The sequence below is a fragment of the Geotrypetes seraphini genome, chromosome 12, assembly GCF_902459505.1.
Source record: "Geotrypetes seraphini chromosome 12, aGeoSer1.1, whole genome shotgun sequence".
NCBI lineage: Eukaryota > Metazoa > Chordata > Amphibia > Gymnophiona > Dermophiidae > Geotrypetes > Geotrypetes seraphini.
Window position 1 is genome coordinate 65,790,773 of NC_047095.1, and position 21,461 is coordinate 65,812,233.

Consider the following 21,461-nt stretch of genomic DNA (forward strand, 5'->3'; position numbering starts at 1 on the left):
CTACACCTAGGCGTACAGCAGGTATAACCAAAAGTTTAGGCAGGTTGCCTAGTCCACTGTTCTTCAACCGCCGGTCCACGGACCAGTGCCGGTCCGCAGAAAATTCCTGCCGGTCTGCGCAGGGCCAGCAAGATCGATGAGCTGAAGTCCGCGCAGGGACGGAGAGATCATGGGGATCCTCCGACAGTGGCTTTCTCCCCTCCCAGCAGCTTTCCTTACTTACCAGCACAGCAATTCAGGAAGGCAGGTTTAGGGCTTTTGCTCAGTTGCGACCACCTCTGATGATGCAACTTCCTCTTTCCTCAGAGGCAAGGACAGCATCTGCGAGCACATGGAAAGCAATGGACAGCTGAGGGCGAGCCAGCGTGGCTTCAGCAAGGGAAGGTCGTGCCTTATGAACTTACTGCACTTCTTCGAAGGGATAAACAGCAAGATGGACAAAGGGGAATCCATTGACATCATTTACCTTGACTTCCAAAAAGCCTTCGACAAGGTACCCCATGAACGGCTGCTTAAAAAGTTGTGGAACCACGGGGTGGAAGGGGATGTCTACCGATGGATTAAACACTGGTTGGAGGGCAGGAAACAGAGGGTTGGAGTAAAGGGCCAATACTCCGACTGGCAAAAGGTCACGAGCGGAGTTCCGCAGGGCTCGATAGTGGGACCGCTCCTGTTCAATATATTTATAAATGACCTGGAGACGGGGACAAATTGTGAGGTTATAAAATTTGCAGATGACACCAAACTCTGCAGCAGGGTTAGAACCACGGAAGACTGCGAGGACCTCCAAAGGGACCTAACGAAACTGGAAAAATGGGCAAAAAAGTGGCAAATGAGCTTTAACGTAGAGAAATGCAAGGTCATGCATGTAGGGAAAAAGAACCCGATGTTCAGCTACAAAATGGGGGGATCATTGCTAGGGGTAAGTAACCTTGAAAGAGACCTGGGTGTGTTGGTGGATATAACACTGAAGGCATCGGCATAATGTGTGGCAGCCTCAAAGAAAGCAAACAGAATGTTGGGCATCATCAAAAAGGGTATCACGACCAGAACGAAGGAAGTCATCATGCCACTGTATCGTGCAATGGTGCGCCCCCATCTGGAGTACTCTGTCCAGTACTGCTCACCGTACCTCAATAAAGACATGGCAATACTTGAGGGAGTCCAGAGAAGAGCAACTAAATTGGTAAGAGGTATGGAAAACCTTTCATACACTGATAGGTTAGATAAGCGGGGGCTTTTCTCCCTGGAAAAGCGGAGGCTTAGAGGAGACATGATAGAAACCTTCAAAATCTTGAAAGGCATAGAGAAGGTAGACAGGGACAGATTCTTTAGACTGAGGGGAGCCACAAATACAAGGGGGCACTCAGAGAAATTGAAAGGGGACAGGTTTAGAACAAATGCTAGGAAGTTCTTCTTTACTCAGAGGGTGGTGGACACATGGAACGTGCTCCCAGAGGATGTGGTAGGGCAGGGCACGCTACAGGGGTTCAAAGAAGGTTTGGATAAATACCTAAAGGATAAGGGGATTGAGGGGTACAGATAGACATAGAGATAGGTACGGGAAAGGCAAGGACACTTAGCAGGTTGTGGACCTGATGGGCCGCCGCGAGTGCGGGCTGCTGGGCGCGATGGACCTTTGGTCTGACCCGGCGGAGGCAACTCTTATGTTCTTATATAGGCAGTGTGACCCATCAAAGGACCTGAGGCTGCCTTCCTGAATTGCTGCGCTGTCATGTAAGAAGAGCTGCTGGGAGGGGAGAAAGCCACTGTTAGAGGCTGGGAAGTTGCTGGGCATGGTAAAAAAAAAAAAAAAAGGGACAGCTCCTACTGGAATTGGAGGGAAGGATAAGGAGAGATGCTGCTGGGAGGGGAGGAGAAAAAGGAGTCTGGGAAGCTGCTGGGCAAGGGAAAAAAGGGACAGCTGCTACTGGACCTGGAGGGAAGGAGAAGGAGAGATGCTGCTGAGAGGGGAGGAGGGAAAGGGAAGGGAAGAGAGTTACTGCTGGACGGGGGGGGGGGGGAGGGGAGGAGAGAAGGGAGAAGGAAAAAGGAAGGAAACAGCTGGCAGAGAGATTAGAGGAGGGGAAGGGGAGAGACAGGAATGAGATGGGAAGGGGGGTCAGCAGAGAAATAGAGAGGGACAAAGATGCTAGATCTGGTGTAGGAGAGATAAAAATGAAGAGAGCAGTGAAGCTGGAATGAATCATGTAAAAAGGAGAGAGAGGGCATAGGCTGGATGGAAAGGGGAGAGGGGCATAGAAAGAAGTCAAATACCATATGGAAGGGGGAGAGGTCAGACAGTAGATGGAAGGAGCAGATGCTGGATTGAAGAGACAGAGAGGGCAGACGCTGGAAGGAAGAGAGTGAAAAGAAGATGAAAAAGGAAACCAGAGACAACAAAAGGTAGAAACAAATAATTTTATTTCTATTTTGTGATTAGAATATATCAGATTTGAAATATATATCCTGCTAGAGCTGGTGTTAGACATAACTGGGGACTGCAAAGTCCAGGCAGTGGCTTAGGGCTCTCTCTGACCAGGGGGGCAGTTGCCCTAGTTGCACTTCCCTAACCCAATTCCTGCTATGTGTGACTGCGGTATTCTGTTAGCATGATATTTCTGTGTAGCATTCTGTAATAATTTGACTTATTAATTTTTCTTAATAGTAGAGGGGATATATGTGGAGGGGAGACAGGGGTTTTGTTGATCCTTGATCTGTATTATTTGTATTTATAAAATGATAATTGTACAGAATATTGTTTCTTTTTATATTTTAATAAAATACATTCAATCTAAAATCATAACTGAGGCTTGTGCGGATGGGATCAGATGGTTTGCGAGGACTGAGCTCGTGGAGACGGGGTGGAAACTGGGTTTTTAAATTTCAGTCCTAGTAGTTTGCCGGTCCACAAAATATTTTTTTTTCCGCCGGTCCATAGGTGTAAAAAGGTTGAAGAACACTGGCCTAGTCGGCACTTATACGTTTTGACTTAGACCAAGTCAAAACAGGTATACGTGCCGAAAAAGAGGCCGCTGAGCTGATCACCTACTTCAACTATCGCTGCTGGAGAGATAGCTCATTTCTCCTGCCGTGAAGGTGATTGTCCACCCCCTCCGAACCGCGGCACTTCGGGGTGAGCATCGCGGCAGGGCATCTCCCCTGCCGGCGATCTTCACCCCAAAGTGCCACGGTTCGGAGGGGGGTGAGCGATCACCATTGCGGCAGGAGATTTGAGCCATCTCTCCTGTAGCGATCAGCCCTCCTCCGCGACTCGATCCGGGCAGGAGAGAGCCCGAGGTGTTTTTCCCTATAACAGCCTCCGGAAGAGCGTTCCAGTTTTCTACCACTCTCTGGGTGAAGAAGAACTTCCTTACATTTGTACAGAATCTATCCCCTTTCAATTTTGCTATATTACGTGTAGAGTCACTAGAGGGCTCTACTGAGCTGCTTTAGAAGGTAGTACATGAGCACCTCATAGATGTTTAGGATCTGAATCTGCCTGTTGAGATACAGAGGGAAGTGACATACAGTAGAATCTCAGTTATCCAACACCCATGGGGATTGGTGGAAGCCAGATAATTGTAGTTTCTGGTTGCTTGAGAGTTACTATAAAAATAGTCTTGTCTCCTTTCCCACCTCACTCTATCATCCCCCACCCCCACTTGTAGGTCCAGCATCTTCCCTTCTTTCTCTCGCACTTCCCCCCCCCCTTTTCTCCCACTTTCTCTTCCCCCTTCTCCCCCTATTCCCTTCATTCTTCTATTCCCAAAGCTGTAGAGCTGATCCTGACAATCCCCTCCCTCCCTCATCCAAAGATGTAGCGGTAGCCGATGAGCAGAGGAAGTGCCAGTACACAGGCAGCTTCTGGCCAGCCCAGGCAGGGCCTTTGCTTTGCTGCATCGGAAGTGATGCGGCAGAGGAAAGGCCTTACCAGGGCTGGACGGATGCAGCCTGTTTACCGGCACTTCCTCTGCTCATCGGTTACCGCTCATCTTTGGGTGAGGGAGGGGGGGGAGATTTGTGGCTGCTGCGATGCTTTGGGAACTGGAGGGAGGGACATTTGTGGATGCTGCTGATGCCTCTGGGGCTGGAGGGAGGGAGGTGGGGGGAGGGTTGTTGGGTTAGGAGCACCACTTTGGATATTGTCTGAGGAACGTGGAAGATAATTTATTTTTGCTAACAACTGTTTTGCCGGTTGGTTGAGAATGTTGGTTAATTGAGATTCTACTGTATATGGCTACTCAGTCTTCTCTGATTTCTGTTGCTGGTCCACGTGTGTTGCATCCGCACGTGCTCCGAGGCCCTCCAGATGTGGTCCCGAGCTCAGGGGAGGAGAAGAGATGAGGTTTGGGGGGGGGGGAGGGCAGGGCTGGGGTGGGTAGGGCAAGGCCAGGTGTCCTCTTTTTTCCGTAAACAAATATGGTAACCGTAAACTTGGGATTATTTAAGAAAACGTTGAAGACTTTTGTTCGTGAAAGCCTTTTTGTAAATTTGATTTGCTTTGTGACGAGCGGCTGGACGATATGGCTGTGTTTATGTTTTATGTTTTTGTGATGGTTTTGCTTTCCATTGATTGTGTTTGTTGTTGCTGTGATCCACTTGGGTTTTAAGCGAAATATAAGTTTTTAAAATGATTAAATAAATAAGTGCGCTCTAAACCAAGCACCAGAATTGCAAACCCTGAAATAGAGGATTCTGGGATATATTCCTGGGTTCTCAGGCTTTTTTCACTGAGGTCTTAGAACAGGTTCTGAACTTCAGAGGAACGTGGACTTTTTTGCTTCCGTAAGGCGAAGGTTTAGTATTCTAAAGTTATAAAGAGGAATAAACTATATCATCTTACAAGCAAAGCCTAAAGAATATAGAGCTCCTTTTACAAAGGTGCGTTAGGGCATTAACGCGCGGAATAGCGCACGCTGAATCGCCGCGTGCGTTAGACCTTAACGCCAGCATTGCGCTGGCGTTAGTTCTAGAAGCATAGCGCGGGTTTAGCGCACGCTAAAAATGCTAGCGCACCTTAGTAAAAGGAGCCCATAGAGTATAACCAGAAAACAGGCTAAGTGCATTAGCAATTATATCAAGAGTGAAGAAAAAAGACCTCGGATGTCTTGCTCCAACAAGCCCCAACTTCATGAGACTGGATATATTTTATATATAGGAGCTTCTCCAGTCTTTGCTCAACCCCCCCCCCCCTTCCACTTTAAGTCTATTGCAGTCTTCAAAAATATTGGAAACATGTGTCTTTAAGCAGTTTTCATAGATACAATCCCATGCCATTCGCAGCTTACAACCTTAACGGTTGGGGGGAAAAAAAAGCAAAGTCTAGCTATATTGTTTATCTTAATAAATAATACGCGCCGTCAGTATATTTTCTCAGTGACAGCTCCCCAAACTTGGAATTCTCTCCCCATCTATTTACGTGAAGAAATCAATCTAGACAAATTTTAAAATAAACTGAAAACTTTCTTATTTAACGATGCTTTTGTAATCTAATACCATTGGTTCCTTTTAATCAATATTCAACAAAATTTAGGACCTAACTGTCTTTTCTCTTCACATTCAACTATTTTTCATCCCATCCTTTTGTGTTTTCCATTTTTGGCTTCCCACTCTGCTCAATTACATTGTAACTTCTTCCCCTACCTTCCTTTTGTTTCCAGTTTGTCTAGTTATCGTCTGTGTCTAGTCAGTTTTTAATTGTTTTAAAATTTCTTTTATTCTGTAACTTTTATCCATGTGTAAATCGCCTTGAATATTGACAAGGCGATTAATCAAATAAATATTAAACTTGAAACTTATCTTGCGACAGCGGCCCTGTTTCGCCTCCAGCTTTATCAAGGGCTGCGACCTTAATTCTCCATCGGCAGTCTTCGCCACACACAAAATTCTTCACCCTCGCTAAACGTTTGCACCACATAGGAATCTACCATGCAGCCTCTTCGGGAATGCACGAATGTTATTATCATTGCCACTGGAGATGGATTAAACCGCCAAACTGAAACAACTGCTAAGCTGTGGAATCGAAAAGCTCTCACCATTCCACCGTGTCACGGTCTCCCAGAATCTCCTGGATTTCCTCCCTGCATTTCTCTTGATGCTCCGGGTACTTGGCCATGCAGTACAAGATCCAGGAGATGCCACTGCTTGTGGTATCGTGACCTTCAAACATGAAGGTGTCCACCTCAGCACGGAGATCCTTGTCCGAGAGACCTTTTCCGTTCTCATCCTAATAAGCAAAAGGTACACTTCAAACTGATGTTTATATTTCTGCAATAAAATAGCACATTAATCACAATAGCTTAAGAACATAAGAATCGCCTTACTGGGTCTGTCTGACCAATGGTCCATCAAGCCCAGTAGCCCGTTCTCATGGTGGCCAATCCAGGTCCCTAGTACCTAGCCAAAACCCAAAGAGTAGCAACATTCCATTCAGAATCCTAAAGAGTAGCAAGATTCTGGAATCCCAGAGAGTAACAAGATTCTAGAATCCCAAAGAGTAGCAACATTCCATACAGAATCTCAAAGAATAGCAAGATTCCGGAATCCCAGAGAGTAACAATATTCTAGAATCTCAAAGTGTAGCAACATTCCATACAAGATCCCACAAAATAGCAAGATTCTGGAATCCCAGAGAGTAAGAAGATTGTAGAATCCCAAAGAGTAACAATATTCCATACAGAATCTCAAAGAATAGCAAGATTCCGGAATCCCAGAGAGTAACAAGATTCTAGAATCCCAAAGAGTAGCAAGATTCCGGAATCCCAGAGAGTAACAAAATTCTAGAATCTCAAAGAGAAGCAACATTCCATGCTACCGATCCAGGGCAAGCAGTGGCTTCCCCCATGTCTTTCTCAGTAACAGACTATGGACTTTTCCTCCAGGAACTTGTCCATATCTTTCTTAAAACCAGCTATGCTATCCGTGTATATCAAGTGTATAAATAAAACAGAAAGCGTTTGACTTTCCGTGTTCATCCTTTACTTTAATGCACCCAACTGAAAGTGTGAGAGCTTGATGGGGTCAGTACACATTTTGCACATCAGGGTAGGATATTATAAGGGCATTGAGTAGTGAACATAAGAAAGGCCTTTCTGGGTCAGACCAATGGTCCATCTAGCCTAGGGTTACCAGACGTCCAGATTTACCTGAACTCTTTTTATAGGACATGTCCAGGTGTTTGGACGGCTTTTCAAAACCCAGCACTTTGGGTTTTTGAAAAGCTTCCACTTCGGGACCACGCAGATGCAATGCGGTGATGTCATACATCATCACGTCACACCTGTGCACGCGCAGATACCCTCCCAATGGGGCTCTGAGCACCAGAACAGGTTGAGCAGGGCAGGATTAACCAATAGGCCAAGTAGGCACGTGCCTAGGGCCTGAAATGGTCAGGGGGGGCCCGATGAAGGAGCCCCTCCAGCATTGATCGGCAACGCGGGCCCCCCCCCCCATCGATGGAAAGTAAGATAAGAAAGCAACGCGGGTAAGAAAGGCAACGGGAACTGTAATTGTGCAAGCGGTGCTGCTTGCCCAAAGCTTCCCTCTGACGCAGCTTCCTGTTTCCGCCTGGGCGCATGGTGGGGTGGAGCGGGGCAGGGCAGGGGGCCCAGTGTACTTGTGTGCCTAGGGGCCCTCGACGAATTAATCCTGTCCTGAGGTTGAGGGGGGGCGGAGCTGGATAGAAATGGGAGGGCCTGGGGGCGGGACTATGTGTCTAGATTTTGCAATAGTAAAACCTGGTAACTCTAATCTAGCCTAGAATCCTGTTTGCAACAGTGGCCCATCCAGGTCACAAGTATCTGTCAGGATCCCAAAAAGAAACAAGTTTCCAGAACCCCAAAGAGTAGCAAACCTAACCTCTTTGCGTTTCTCACAATTAAAGGATCAAGGGAGGGCACCTTTGTTTAGAGAAAATACAGGTTACAGGCGGTGCCAGCACCTGATTTACCCTGTTAAAATGAAATAAATTTAAATACATCATTGCCAGCTAAGTTTCCATTTAGTAGGAGATCTGTGAGGGGGAAGACATTATATCAGGCTAGGTATCTGTAATATCTTGAGAAATCCAGCAGGTTAAGACTATCCGAATTCTTAGTACCTTTCCCTAATTCATTTCTGTGTCAGTGTTTGCACTGCCAGCCAGCCAATAGGTGGAAGCTGCCTGCATTTTGCTGGATCACTATCCCTGAGGCCCACTCTCACTGTGGTCTCTTACTGTATTTCCTGTGGAAGACACCAGCATGGCACCAGAAGCTTCCAGATAGGAGAAGAGCTCTACAGAGCAGTTGAAAGGTTTCTGGACATTAGTAGAAGCATAGGTAGGGTTGCCAGATTTTCCAATCAGAAAATTCAGACCCCCCCCACCCCCAGGCCTGCCCAGTTCCAACCATCCCAGCTCTGTAATGCCCCAACCCCACCCTAGCAACCCCCAGCCCCCCTCCCACCGCTGCCTGCTGTTGTCCATCCAGACTGCCCATTAATTATACCCATTAAAAAAATACATGATTAAAGTAACGTGGCTTTTCTTTGATATTTCTGGATCATAGACTATAAAGGTGTGTCTTATGAGAATCAGGAAGAAGGGCCTGCAGTAGCCCCGCCACACCACATAAACCCAAGCCATGCCATCCTAAATTGTCTTAAATCTCCCATCTCAACCTTCCTCCTCAGGGAGATCCCTTCTGCAATGCCTGTCAAAGGTTGGCAACACAGAGGCAATTGCCCCAGAGCAAGAATTCAAAGGGAAACACCCAGAACTAACACAGTTGCTGTCTTTAGTATAGTGGAATGGGGAATCAGTGCACACCGGCAAAATCCTAAGAGAGGAGAAGGAGGTCATTCAAGATTGTTAGGTATCATTAAGAAGGGTATCTCGACCAGAACAAAGGAAGTCATCCTGCCACTGTACCGGGCTATGGTGTGCCCGCATCTGGAATACTGTGTACAGTACTGGTCACCGTACGTCAAAAAGGACATGGCAATGCTTGAGGGAGTCCAGAGAAGAGCAACTAAACTGATTAAGGGTATGGAAAACCTTACATACACTGACAGACTGAAGAAGCTGGGGCTGTTCTCCCTGGAAAAGCAGAGACTCAGAGGAGATATGATAGAGACCTTCAAGATCCTGAGGGGCATCGAAAAGGTTGACAAGGACAGATTTTTCAATTTGAAAGAAACCACAAGAACAAGGGGTCACTCGATGAAATTGAAGGGGGACAGGTTTAGAACAAACGCAAGGAAGTTCTTTTTCACACAGAGGGTGGTGGACACATGGAACACCCTTCCGGAGGCCGTGATAGGAAATAACACAGTACAGGGTTTCAAGGAAGACCTGGATAGGTTCTTGGAGGACAAAGGGATTGAGGGGTACAGATAAGAGCAGTGGAAGGTTTAGAGATAAGTGTAGAGGTAGGTATAAAATTAGTCAGGGACCAATGCTCAGGCAATATGCCTGATGGGCCGCCGCGTGAGCGGACCGCTGGGCGGGATGGACCTCTGGTCTGCCCCGGCGGAGGCGACTACTTATGTACTACTTAACAGCCCAGCATTTAATTGAGAATCTATATGTTGCTTTTCCAATGACAAAATATTGATTACAGTGCATCAAAATACACAATAATAATCTCATAAAACTAAGCAATAAAATCCCAGTGCTAACAAAGCCAATGTACTTAAATAAACACAAATCACAGCAAAGCCACAAATCTGGCCTGGAGCAGAGGGTAAAGTTCCGAGGGCTTCCGATCAGTACCTTGGCAAAGAGAAGAATGTCCAGAAAATCCAAATGTCTCTTCTGCTGAATCTTTTCCAGTTCATTTTCATTCGCAAGGGCAGCTTTCCTCTGCCTTATCACTTCATCTGTGCAAGAAAATGAGAAACAGGAAAAATGTGTGTGGTCAATACTGGGCACCCCCTCCCCATGCCATAAGAACATAAGAATTGCCGCTGCTGGGTCAGACCAGTGGTCCATCGTGCCCATCAGTTCGCTCCTGCGGTGGCCCTTAGGTCAAAGACCAATGCCCTAACTGAGACTAGCTCTACCTGCGTACGTTCTGGTTCAGCAGGAACTTGTCTAACTTTATCTTGAATCCCTGGAGGGTGTTTTTCCCTATAATAACCTCCGGAAGAGTGTTCCAGTTTTCTACTACTCTCTGGGTGAAGAAGAACTTCCTTACGTTTGTACGGAATCTATCCCCTTTTAATTTTAGAGAGTGTCATCTCGTTCTCTCTACCTTGGAGAGGGTGAACAACCTGTCTTTATCTGCTAAGTCTATTCCCTTCATTATCTTGAATGTTTCGATCACGTCCCCTCTCAGTCTCCTCTTTTCAAGGGAGAAGAGGCCCAGTTTCTCTAATCTCTCACTGTACGGCAACTCCTCCAGCCCCTTAACCATTTTAGTTGCTCTTCTCTGGACCCTTTCAAGTAGTACAATGTCCTTCTTCATGTACGGCAACCAATGCTGGATGCAGTATTCCAGGTGGGGGCATACCATGGCCCAGTACAACGGCATGATAACCTTCTCCGATCTGTTTGTGATCCCCTTCTTAATCATTCCTAGCATTCCGTTCGCCCTTTTTGCTGCCTCCGCGCATTGCGCGGATGGCTTCATTGACTTGTCTACCAATACTCCCAAATCTCTTTCCTTGGGGGGTCTCTCCAAGTACCGCCCCGGACATCATGTATTCGTGTATAAGATTTTTGTTGCCAACATGCATCACCTTACATTTATCCACGTTAAACCTCATTTGCCATGTCGTGGCCCATTCCTCGAGCATGTTTATGTCACGTTGCAGGTCTTCGCAATCCTTCTGTGTTTTCACTACTCTGAATAAATTTGTATCACCTGCAAATGTAATCACCTCGCTCGTCGTACCAATTTCTAGGTCGCTTATAAATATGTTGAAGAGCACGGGTCCAAGCACTGAACTCTGCGGCACTCCAGTCAGAGTATTGTCCATTTACCCCCACTCTCTGTTTCCTATCCGCCAACCAGTTTTTAATCCACGTGAGTATATCACCCTCGATTCCATGGCTCACAATTTTTCGAAGTAGTTGTTCATGCGGGACCTTGCTGAACGCCTTCTGAAAATCCAGATATACAATGTCGACCGGGTTACCCTTGTCTATCTTCCTGTTTACTCCCTCGAAGAAGTGCAGCAAGTTCATCAAGCAAGATCTTCCTTTGCTGAAGCCGTGCTGGCTGGTCCTCATCAGATTGTGTCCGTCAAGGCAGTGGCGTACCTAGGGTATGTGGCACCCGGGGCCCATCATTTTTTGATACCCCCCCCCCCCCATGTAAAAAAATATTTTTTGTAATGACCATGAAACGGAATAAATGGTCAGAATAGAAACAGGCAGTGAAAATTTTCTTATATTCCAAACATAACATAACATAAATTATGTCTGAATTGTCATGACATCAGAAGTACATATGGAGTAGTTGCAGGTGATGCTTGGGACAGTTCTGATTGTGTTAGTTCGGTTTTATGTGTTTTTTGAATAGAAGGGTTTTTATTTATTTTTGAAGGTTTTGCAGTCTGTGGTCGATGTCAATTGGTTGTAGAGTTGGGGGTTGAGTGTTGCAGCTCGAATGGCTAGGAGGTTGTCGAATAGTTTTTTTCTTTTGACGTTTTTGGTTGGAGGGTGTGTGAATGGTGCACAAGTTCTCCTATGTCTGTTTGAAGTGGATTGAATTATTTAGCTGAAGAAATTAGTTACCCCCTCATCCCACACACATTAATTCTCTTCCATTTTTGTTCCCATTATAAAAAACACTGATAAGTTCCCAGAAAAAAAATACATTAAAATAAGAAGTGAAAACAAAGGCCCCTACAGATGAGAACATAACATAAGAATAGCCTAACTGGGTCAGACCAATGGTCCATCATGCCCAGTAGCCCATTCTCATGGTAGCCAATCCAGGACACTAATACCTGGTCAAAACCCAAAGAGTAGCAACATTCCATGCTACTGATCCAGGGCAAGCAGATACTTCCCCCATGTCTTAATAACAGATTATGGACTTTTCCTCCAGGAATTTGTCCAAATCTTTCTTAAAACCAGCTACACTATCTGCTTTTACCATAACTTCTGGCCACTTCATTTTTAAGTTTAGATCTTTCCTTTCAAACAGAGACCTTGCTAGATGTCAAATACAGCACAAGGTAACTTCACATGGACTTAGCTGTGCAGGAAATGTGAATCTCCTCATACACCCACCATATAGTGCAAAAATGTGCAAAGGTCTGTTTTTTTCTTTCGATCACTACATAGCCTAATGCCACACAAGCAGCGCTGTTACAAACATATTCTGTAGGTCAATGCTAAGGATAACAAAGTTTCCTTCCTTGGACCAGAAGGAGATACTGATAAACCACTGGAAGAGATTCCAAAACAACACCCAAAGACCCACTCAGTGTGTGAACCAGTTGAGTGGAGTGGACTAACTGGGGGGTGGAAATGGGCCCGGAGTTTGCTCAGCAGAATTTCCCAGACCACCTCTTCCTCTCAACACATTGACACGCTGCCACCACCACCACTAGGAACACCTCACTGGGTAGGCCAGCTATGCTATAAACTTTATAAAACACATTATTATATTTTCTTATAAAGCACATATTTTAACTGAACTCTCTGACATCCTCAGCCGTTCCATTCACAAAAATAGAAGGAAGAAAAGTTCCCATTTCCTGCTGTCTCATGTCCCCGGCCTATACAATATTTTTTTTCTGCAGACCCTTCAAAAGTCTGACCAAATCCTCGTTTCACTTGCATTATAAAGTACTGAGGATGCCATCTCTCCCCAATCCCAGGTCCTAAAGTCTAAGACAGTAGCGCAAACTAATGCTGCCAGATTCAGGAAAAAAAATTTCGATTCGATTCAGCCTATTGAATTGGTTTTTCAATTCGATTTTCCTGCCCAGTTGGGTGATTTTTTTCAAAACTCCTGGTGGGTTTTATAGCTTTTTCACCCCCTTTGGCTTCTCCTAATCACACTGGCGCTGTGGTGTAAATAAAATAAAGAAACAAAAAGGACTTTTCCTCTCTCTGTTAAATCCTAGCTCACGTTTGCAGTCCAACACCAGCTCTGGCAAGATACACATTTCAAATCTGACATATTGTAATCACAAAACAGAAAATAAAATTAATTTTTCTACCTTTTGTTGTCTTGTTATATTTCAAATCTTGTTGGTCCAAGGCTCTGGTTTTCTTCTGATAACTTGCTTGCCAGGGTCTCCTTCTTTCTTCTTTCTGCATGCTAACCATCCATCTGCCAACTCTGTCCTCCCTTTCCATTTCCCTTCCCTCCCCAGGAAGTCTGGTATCTTTCCTTTTTTTCATCTCCCTCCACAGATCCACCTTTTCTTAACTACTCTTTCATCCGGCATCTCTCCCTCCTTCCCCACCACCCCAGGGTCCACCATATCTCCCTTTCTTTTCCCAATTACCCTCCTATCCAGTATCTCTATCCCTCCTCCACACCATCCCTTGTGTCCAATTTCTCTCCCTTTCTGTTCCTTCCCTCCCTAAATCCCATGGTCCATCATCTCTCTCCCTCTCCTCTATTTTCAGACCCATTATTTCTTCCCCCCCAAAGTTTGGCATATGCACGTCTCTTTGAACACCCCCTTCCCTCCATGTACTTCTAAACCAGGGTCCCCCCCAAAGGCCTGTCCCCCCTTAAAGGTCTGCCTGTCCCCCTTGAAGGCCTGCACCCCCCTTGAAGGCCTGTCCCACCCCCTTGTAGGCCTGTACCCCCTTTGAAGGCCTGACCCCCCCTTGTAGGCCTGTCCCCCCCTTGAAGGCCTGCCTGCCTGTCCCCCCTTAAAGGCCTGCACCCCCTTGAAGGTCTGCACCCCCCCAAAGGCCTGCACCCCCCCGAAGGCCTGTCCCACCCACTTGTAGGCCTGTCCCCTCCCTTTGAAGGCCTGTACACCCTTGAAGGTCTGCACCCCCCGAAGGCCTGCACCCCGCCGAAGGCCTGTCCCCCCCTTGAAGGCCTGTCCCACCCCCTTGTAGGCCTGCCCCCCCCGAAGGCCTGCCTGCCCCCCCCCTTAAAGGCCTGTCCCTCCCCCTTGAAGGCCTGCACCCCTTGAAGGTCTGCACACCCCCCGAAGGCCTGTCCCCCCCTTGAAGGTCTGCCTCCCCCCTTGAAGGTCTGCCTGTCCCCCCCCTTGAAGGCCTGTCCCCCCTTGAAGGTCTGCCTGCCTGCCTGTCATCCCCCTCCCCCTTGAAAGCCTGCCTGCCCGCCTGCCCGCCCCACCCTGAAGGCCTGATGCCCCAACCCACCCCGAAGGACCGCTCGCCCCCCCTGGCCTCCCCGCACCACCTATGAAGCAGCCGCAGCAGGATCGCGACGTCAGCGATCCCTGCGCTGCTTAGGCGCTGCTTCCTGCGCCGCGGTCCCGCCCCTCCTCTGATGTCAGAGGAGGGGCGGAACCACGGCGCAGGAAGCAGCGCCCAAGCAGCTCAGGGATCGCTGACATCGCGATCCTGCTGCGGCTGCTTCATAGGTGGTGCGGGGAGGCCAGGGGGGGCGAGCGGTCCTTCGGGGGTGGGGGGGGGGATTGAACGGCAAGGCCGGGAGCACCCCCTCAGGGCTGGCACCCGGGGCAGACCGCCCCTCCCGTCCCCCCTTGGTACGCCACTGCGTCAAGGTGATCAATGATGCGGTCCTTTATCAGCGCCTCTATCATCTTTCCTGGTACCGAGGTCAGATCACCGGTCTACAGATTCCCGGATCTCGCCTCAAATCTTTCTTGAACATCGGCGTAACATTCGCCACTTTCCAGTCTTCCGGAATCCTTCCTGATTTGATCGACAGATTGGCTATTAGTTGAAGCAGGTCAGCTATAACCCCTTTCAGTTCCTTGATTACCCTCAGATGGATGCCGTCCGGTCCCGGGGATTTATCGTTTTTAAGCCTATTAATCTGCCTGCATACCTCTTCTAGACTGACCGTCAACCCTGTCAGTTTCCCGTCTTTATTTCCTGCGTATAGCCTGTCAGCTTCTGGTATATTGTATATATCCTCTTCGGTATATACAGATGCAAAAAATGTGTTCAGTTTGTCGGCAATGGCTTTGTCCTCCTTTAGTACTCCCTTTATTCCATGGTCATCCAACGGCTCCACCGCTTCCTTCGCGGGTCGTTTCTCCTTAATATATCGAAAGAACGGCTTGAAGTTTTTTGCCTCCTTGGCTAGTTTTCCTCGTAGTCTCTTTTGGCCCCTCTTACTGCCTTATGGCACCTGTGTTGATGTTGCTTGTGCTTTTTCCAGTTTTTGTCCATTTTTGACCTTTTCCATTCTTTAAAAGAAATCTTCTTGTCTCTGATTGCTTCTTTCACCGCTACAGTGAGCCATGCCGGTTCCTTGTTCTTTTTCCTCTTGGATCCCTTGTTGATAATGTGGTATATATAGATTCTGCGCCTCGGTGACTGTGTCCTTAAAGAGGGACCATGCTTGCTCTAGCGTTTGTACAGTGCTTATCCCCTTCTTAATCTTCTTCCCCACCATAATTCTCATCCCTTCTTAATTCCCTTTTCGGAAGTGCCGTGGCTGTCGTACTGGATCAATGTTTTGCCCCATGTCCAGGTTGAAGTGGATCATATTGTGATCACTGCTTTCCAGCATCCCTTCTACTTCTGCACCTTGCGCTGGTCCTCATAGTCCATTTAGAATTAAGTCCAGAATTACATTTCCTCTCGTATTTTCCTTGACAAGTTGTTCCAGGAAGCAATTGCCTACAGCATCCAGGAACTTGGTCTCCCTATTGCAGCCGGAGGTGCCTAGGTTCCAATCTATCCCCGCTCTCCATGTCATCTATTCTAGTGTAAGCCTATGAAAATCTCTCAAAACTCACCTATTCCATGGACAAGACACCTAACACCCCTCTCCAATGAACAACAATCTCCTCCTCCCCCCTTCCACCTCCTTTCCCAACCTACCCACCCCCTCCCCCCCCTAACCTACCCCCCTCTCTTCTCCTAACTTCATTCTACCTCCTTGCTCCAAATATTGTTCAATTGTTTTCGAACCACTTATTATTTATTGCTTGCCTCTAATATTGTTCAATTGTTTTTAAACCACTTGTAATTTTTTGTTAATCTAATGTAAACCGCCTAGAACTCCTTGGGTATGGCGGTATACAAAAATAAAGTTATTATTATTATTATTATTATGAAGGGAATTTTTTAAAATAAAGTAAAATTCTGGAATCTCTCTGGGGCACACAGTTTCAGAGATACTGAACTATGGACTGGCATTTCCTGATGCCACAGTTGTTTTCCCAATTAAACCCCACCCTAACAGAGCAGTGGGCTTATTGGAGTATAAGCATTGCTTAACATAACATAACCAGAGGAGCCTGGGTTCAAATCCCATTGACACTTCTTGGGCCCTGGACATATCTCTGTTTGATGACCTCTAGGACCCAACGGTCTGATATCGGAATCCAACAAAAGTTACCCCAATATAAGCAAAAATTTCTTCAAAAGCTACAAAACTGATGCTTAATGGGACACAGTCATATCAGTGTCCAGCATTGATGGTAATGGAGAAGTCAACCTCCTATAGGTAGAGTTTGGGGTAGAGGAAATATTCTCTAGAAGTAAGTTAAAAGGACTGTTGCTATTTAGGAGGTCTCTGTTGTCTAGGGTGCTTCTGGGTCACTGATCAAGCAGGTGCAGAAAATTATTGGTTGCAGATACAAGACTTTTTTGGATAAGACTCTCGCATTTCAAGCAGGTAAACAGCAGTCCTGGCTGGGTAAATGCATTGGTGAAGCTATGTTGTCTTATGGTGCATTTCGAAAAGGAATTAAGTCAGCAATGTTTGACAAATTCATTTCCTAAATGTGGGTACTATTGTTAGTAAAACTCTATACTGAGTATATCTAAGAAACTTGTTGTATTTTTAACCATTTGGATTTCGCTGATTGTCCAGCATTCTTCTGTGTAAACCACCTAGAAATCGTTTGGTTATGGCGGTATAGAAGAATAAAGTTATGTTATGATGATACTTCTGTCTTGAGTAGCAGTTAGATCATCTTGGTGGTTGAGACTGGCGAGATTATGAAGAAGACAAAGTAGTCATGCAATCTGCGTATCTCTTGATTTCTTGTGAGGCCTCCTTTACACAATCTCCAAATAAATCATCTCCTAAATGAGGTATGTTAGAGAGACGGTCTTGAACATTGGAATCTAGATCTGAGATTCTCAGCCAAGTTTGCCTGCGCATTGCTATTAAGACCGTAGAGGTATGAGAGATGATATCAAATGCACCAAAGGTAGAACATATTCGTACCATATATTTCCTGGTCTCCATATCATTCATTAGATTATTTATTTATTAAAAAATGTATATACCGCTGAAAATAAGAGACCGAGATCCGAGGCTCTGGATCCTCCCCCCCTCCAAGAAGGCTCAGAACTGAAGCCCAAAGGTTAAAGAAAGGAAATCCCTAGGGAGAGAGCTTACATAGTGCCACAACTGACAGTGAGCGTAAGCCAGACCAAGGGAAGAAAGACCACAGTGCTGCAAATCCTCACAGGACTTGAGCTCCCCATCATCCCACATCACCTGAAAAAGGAACTCAAAGCCCCTAGCCCGCCATTTACCGAAAACCGAAGGAAAGGTTACCAGTCAGAGGCAGCATGGAGAGGAACTTTAATACATTCTTTAGGTAGTTTTTATAGTCCAGTGCATCCATGAGCTCTGTCTGAGATTAAGATTCTGACTGCATTTTAATTGACAGGGCTTGCCCCATCTGACTGGGGCAATTCCTTATGAAGAGGAGGAGATGGGTCTGAAGAAACACCACAAGTCTCCTTTGCTGACAACTCTGGATAGCCATTAGAAGTGTGCAGAGTTACATTTCAAGTTTAATTTCCATGTTCTCTATTCTTAGACCTCCTCTTTATAGGCTTGCTCTTATGTTACTCTAATTTAATCAACTGTAAACCGAGTCAAGCTCCTTCAGGAGATGACCCGGTATATAAACTCAGGATTAGATTAGGTCAGTCATAGTCCTCGATGGCATGCTCTCTCTCCTCAGTTGGATGTTGAGGAGATGGACGGCAATGTCTAGAGGAGCATTGATGAGATCGACGTGCAGAGGAGCTTTGAGGAGATCAACATCATGGAGAGCATCAAGAAGATTGACGTTGAGCAGAATGTCAAGGAGATCGATGTCGAGAAGAGCATTGATGTGTGTGTCAAGAATGAGATGAATTGTGTTCTCTTGACGTGGATGTATGTGCTGATGCAGGTGTTTGACATCCATGTGTCTGAGCTTGATGTCCTGATGAAGATGAAGGCTGATGCTCAGGCTGAGTTGAAGCTAGCAAAATGGAAGCAGGATGTGGCATCAAGTACTTCTGCAGTAGTACTTCTGCAAAAGCATGGTAATCTGTTCTTGCAGAGATGGTGCCATAACCTGTACTTGTACAGGTGTCAAAGCACTGGTGACTCCGGTATCGAGGCACACGTCAGAGGTGACACCAACTGTAAAGACGGCGATCTATCATCAGTGCATTAACGTTTAGGTGAAGATGCCTGAGATGATGCTGAAGCAGCATTGGAAGGGGAAGTATGCCTATGCTTCTTAGCTTTTTTTACATGGTTCCCATGATGTAGGCTGAGCCAATGACATAGACGTTAATGTAGACAACGTTATAGCTATTGAAGTCGTCAGTACCGGATGCAATGCTGGAACATGTGGATCGATGACTCCCCAACATTTTCAGTGAGGAGCACCCAAAAAGTTTATTGTAATGTAAGCAATCTTTTCTGCAGTTTGGAATAGACACGGTGTTCAGGACCAAGGCTCTGGATGCACAAACTATGTGGATCAGTACTTGAAATGGCCCTGTGACACCAGGCGCACTGCGTAACACCACTAAGAGCCTTGGTCATCAAAATAAAAACCACTGACGTGAAATCAAAGCACCAAATGGTCTGGGGGAGTTGAGTTATTTTGAGAACTCAACACTCTCTGTCTGAAAACTGGCTGAGGCCTGAGCTAAAACTTTCGGTAAACAGGGAACTTTTTTTTTTTAGGGGGGGGGGGGAAGGCACAAAAGAGACATCTAAAATGTACACACAAAATAGATGTTGGAAAAAGAGATTTAAAAGAAAAACCATCTATTGACATGCCAAGAGAAAGATGTTCTCTCAGCTCCACAGAAAACAAAGAACTGGTGGTCCCGCAAGCTGCTGTTGGGCGGGAAGGCACTCGCACATGCGTGGTGCAGGCGGTCTTCATGTTTTTTAAAGTGACAGTGACAGTGGAAAACTCTTCTTTTTGACAACTGATACTATTAGCACTTGTTGACTGTCCGTACCGGGGCTCCATGGATGACATCACCCACACGTGAGAATATACCGCCTGCGTCTCAGATAAATATGTATTTACCCGAATTGTGGAGGATTTGTAGAAACAATAGTCATTGGTCAAATTTACTCCTCTGCTTGTAGAACTTAGCAGATTTCAAGCCACTAATTGTAATTGTAAAGAAGTGGCCAAGAGGTTTCTGGGTTCTGATCCAAGAAAACCAGGGTTCACTGCCACTTTCCCCCCTGTTGCTCCTTGTGACCTCGGGGAATCGATTTTGTCCTCTTTTGCCACAGACATCAATTTAGGTTGGAAAGCTCTTTCTGAAGTAGAGCCGCTTCAATTGTAACTTATCTTGAGACTACTTAAATCCAATCTAAAAACGAGAAACTCCCAGAGCAGCTGGATTTAGCAGAGCCTTCCCACTTCAGTAGTTTGATCTGGTTTTATTTCAGATGCCCCATCTGCTTAAACACACACACAAAAAAACCTATCAGATAGGGGGGAAATGATTTAAAGCCTCATCTTCCTTCTTGCCATAAATTTACATTTTGCAGCGAGCAGCAGAGTTTAGGCAAAGTGAGGAAAATACCTGTGTGCTGATGAGCCCGTCTGCAGGCCTTCCGGAAGCGGAATCCCTGGGGGCTTAAGTAGAACATGAGGTCACTGTGCAACACAAAGCAGCGAAATCTTTGGTCCAACAAGGAGCAGAGGTCGAAAATGGCTTTTATATAGGAGCTACCACTGCAGGAGAAGAAGAAGGAATGCTAAATGTTGTAAGAACAAAAAGGCAGGTGGGGTACCAGCACGACGAAAATCACAGCAACCAAGGAGTGGGGCAAGGAGAACGGGCTTACAACAGAAGCAACAGGAGAGCCACCTAATGGTTTGTCCAAATTTATTAAGAGAACAAAGGGCTAGATTCACTAAACAAACCGATTGTGTACCGATCGGTTTGCGACCCGATCATCCTTCGATCCGCGCATGCAAATGAGGGGGAACGGCATTGAAATGTAGGCAGGCAGCGATTCACTAACAAAAACCCTGCAACTCCGACTGGGCTGGCTGATCACAAACAAGCGACTGCTGGGACCCAGTCGTTCACTGCTTTTCGACTGTCATCGCCTACTCTCTGTCTGCTGTCTCCCCCGACTTTCCAGCTCTCTGCCGCGATTTTCTCCTGCCGGCCTGCTCTGCCCCGACTCTCTGCCAATTTGCTCCTGCCGGACTGCACTGCCCTCCGACTCTCCTGCTCTCTGCCCCAAGCGCTGATCTGGCCTTCCCCTGCAGTGCGAGCCCATGGTTTTAACCCACTGGACTAAAGTTGTTTTTTTTAAAGTCACTGCTCTTCGATACATGCGCAGACCATCTACAGATGCGTCGTGATTGCTACAGAGCGATCTGGGCGCTCATTTGCATGAGGGTGATTCGTGAAACAGCCCCCCCCCGGACACGGATCGGATCGGATCCCTCACGGATCCGATCCGATCCGTGCCCTTAGTGAATCTAGCCCAAAGTGTCTTCCTGAGTTGTCTAATAAAATTAGATAAACCATTAGGTGGCTCTTCTTTTGCTGCTGTCGTAAGCCCATCATCCTTGCCCCACTCCTTGGTTGCTTTAGAACAGGGATCTCAAAGTCCCTCCTTGAGGGCCGCAATCCAGTCAGGTTTTCAGGATTTCCCTAATGAATATGCATTGAAAACAGCGCATGCACATAGATCTCATGTATATTCATTGGGGAAATCCTGAAAACCCGACTGGAATTGCGGCCCTCAAGGAGGGACTTTGAGACCCCTGCTTTAGAACATAAGAATAGCCATTATTGGGTCAGAACGATGGTCCATCTTGACCAGTATCCTGCATCTAATAGTGGTCAATTCAGGTCACAAGTACTTGGCAGAATCCCCAAAGTAGCAAGATTCCAGTGGCATAGTAAGGGGGGGGGGGTCCAACCTGGGCTCTGTCTTGGTAGGAGCGTGGCACCCTTCCTCCACTCTCCCTCCCTCATTCCCAGCCCCCTCCCCCCCCCACTGCTGCATGCACGCGCTGCGTTCCTTTCCCCGTACCTCTGTAACTTTCCTGTCGTGAGCAGCAACCTGCCTTCACGCCTGCATATCAGCTCT

The 21,461-nt window shown here is 46.6% G+C and overlaps 1 protein-coding gene across 1 annotated transcript in view; it reads right to left on the reverse strand.

The window, feature by feature from the left end:
- LOC117346552 (cytochrome P450 4B1-like) overlaps positions 1-21,461 on the reverse strand; it is a 49,479-nt gene that overhangs the window by 11,622 nt on the left and 16,396 nt on the right. Inside the window, exons 6-8 of the mRNA XM_033916314.1 lie at positions 19,931-20,082; positions 9,755-9,861; positions 6,039-6,229 (exon numbers count right to left, since the gene is read on the reverse strand). Coding sequence (XP_033772205.1) covers positions 6,039-6,229; positions 9,755-9,861; positions 19,931-20,082 — 450 coding nt within the window. The remainder of the gene's footprint in view (positions 1-6,038; positions 6,230-9,754; positions 9,862-19,930; positions 20,083-21,461) is intronic.